This window comes from Helianthus annuus, unplaced genomic scaffold (assembly GCF_002127325.2).
Source record: "Helianthus annuus cultivar XRQ/B unplaced genomic scaffold, HanXRQr2.0-SUNRISE HanXRQChr00c070, whole genome shotgun sequence".
Taxonomy (NCBI): domain Eukaryota; kingdom Viridiplantae; phylum Streptophyta; class Magnoliopsida; order Asterales; family Asteraceae; genus Helianthus; species Helianthus annuus.
Window position 1 is genome coordinate 11,594 of NW_023395586.1, and position 1,553 is coordinate 13,146.

The 1,553-nt window shown below is 47.8% G+C and overlaps 1 protein-coding gene across 1 annotated transcript; it reads left to right on the forward strand.

The window, feature by feature from the left end:
• The first annotated feature begins 205 nt into the window (after positions 1 to 205).
• Positions 206 to 955, forward strand: LOC110930895. The gene has a single exon (XM_022174290.1). The coding sequence runs from the start codon at positions 206 to 208 to the stop codon at positions 953 to 955; it is 750 nt and encodes a 249-aa protein (XP_022029982.1).
• Positions 956 to 1,553: the final 598 nt, after the last annotated feature.

Sequence of the window (1,553 nt, forward strand, 5' to 3'; positions counted from 1 at the left end):
CCACTAATCTGTTTTTTTCCTCATCCTAGTCGAACCCTAGTTTTTGTTTTTGTTTCCCTTCCTGTCGATTTCAGCAGCCTTCTTCCTGTCGATTTCAGCAGCCCTCTTCCTGTCGATTTCAGCAGCCCAGCAGAAACCTTAACCTTCAGTCGACTTTCTTCAACAGAAACCCTAACTTTCAGCCGACTGCCGACTCCCTGAAACAATGCCCAAATCCGACGACTCAGAATCCTCATCCACCAAACCTGTTAACCCTGCCCTGCACCCGGCCTACTCTGTGTCCAATATTCAGTCCAAGATACGAACCCTAGATGGAACAAAAGTGACTTATACCTCCTGGGTGAAGTTGTTCAAGTTCCATGCTATAGCTTACAAAGTGCTCAACCATATTGACGGGTCAACCAAACCCAAATCCACTGGCCCAGACTTTGAAACATGGAAAGCGATTGATGCACTCGTGTCTCAATGGATCTTCCGCACAGTGTCAGATGATTTGCTTGGTCAAGTGCTGGATATAGACGCCACAGCCAGGGACACTTGGGTTCGGTTAGAGAAGCACTTTCTCAGCAATAAACAGGCCAGGGCAGGAGCACTGGAAACCAAGTTCGTTAACCTCACGCTGGCTGCATGTTCTTCTATGGACGATTACTGCCAACAACTCAAAGACTTGGCAAATCAACTGGCTGACGTTGATCAGCCAATCACTGAATCCAGGCTCGTTTTACAACTTGTTCGTGGACTTTCTCAGGAGTTTGACACTACTGCTCAGTTAATTCACTTTCAAAAGGCTGATTGGGATCTTGCTAGAACGATGTTAAATGATGAAGTCATACGCCAAGAGGCAAGAAAACAACGGAATACTTCTGTTCTGGTTGCACCAGCCACTGCAGCCCCAAATAACTCCACTGCAGCCACCCAAAACAATCAGCAACCACCTGTTAATCACCCAAACTGACCCGAGTCAGCAGCAATATTATCGGCCAAGAGGTCGTGGCCGAAATCAATCAGGTCGCGGCAGAGGAGGACGTGGACGCGGCTCACGGGGTTATTCTGGTTCAACCACATGGGCTTTTCAAAACCAAACAGGGCAGCCCACTTACCCACAGACACAGTGGGCCTGGTGGAACACTCCACCATGTCCTTACCCAACCCAACAGAATTGGTGGCCCAACAACAACTCCCAACCACCTTCGGCTAACTACCTCGGCTACCCCGTGCCTCCTGGATTCGATGCTTTACGTCCATCAGACCTCAGTGCTGCTTTCAACTCCATGAATCTCACTTACACGGACCCGAACGCAGTCATGGACACCGGTGCTGAAGGACACGTCATTAAAAACCGAGGTATGATTTATGTCCCTGATTCTTCTCCTGTACACACTAAAAGTTTGGTTGGTAATGGTCAATGTTTGCTTATTGAGGGTTCTGGCACGGGCTTTCTTCCCATTCTTAACCGAACCTACATTCTCCCAAACATACTTTATAGCCCTCGTATTATTAAAAATCTTGTTTCAGTTCGTCGCTTTACTCGCGACAATAATGTCTCTGTTGAA

Coding starts and splice junctions, on each gene's coding strand:
- LOC110930895 (XM_022174290.1), top strand. CDS start 206: ATGCCCAAATCCGACGACTCAGAATCCTCATCCACCAAACCTGTTAAC.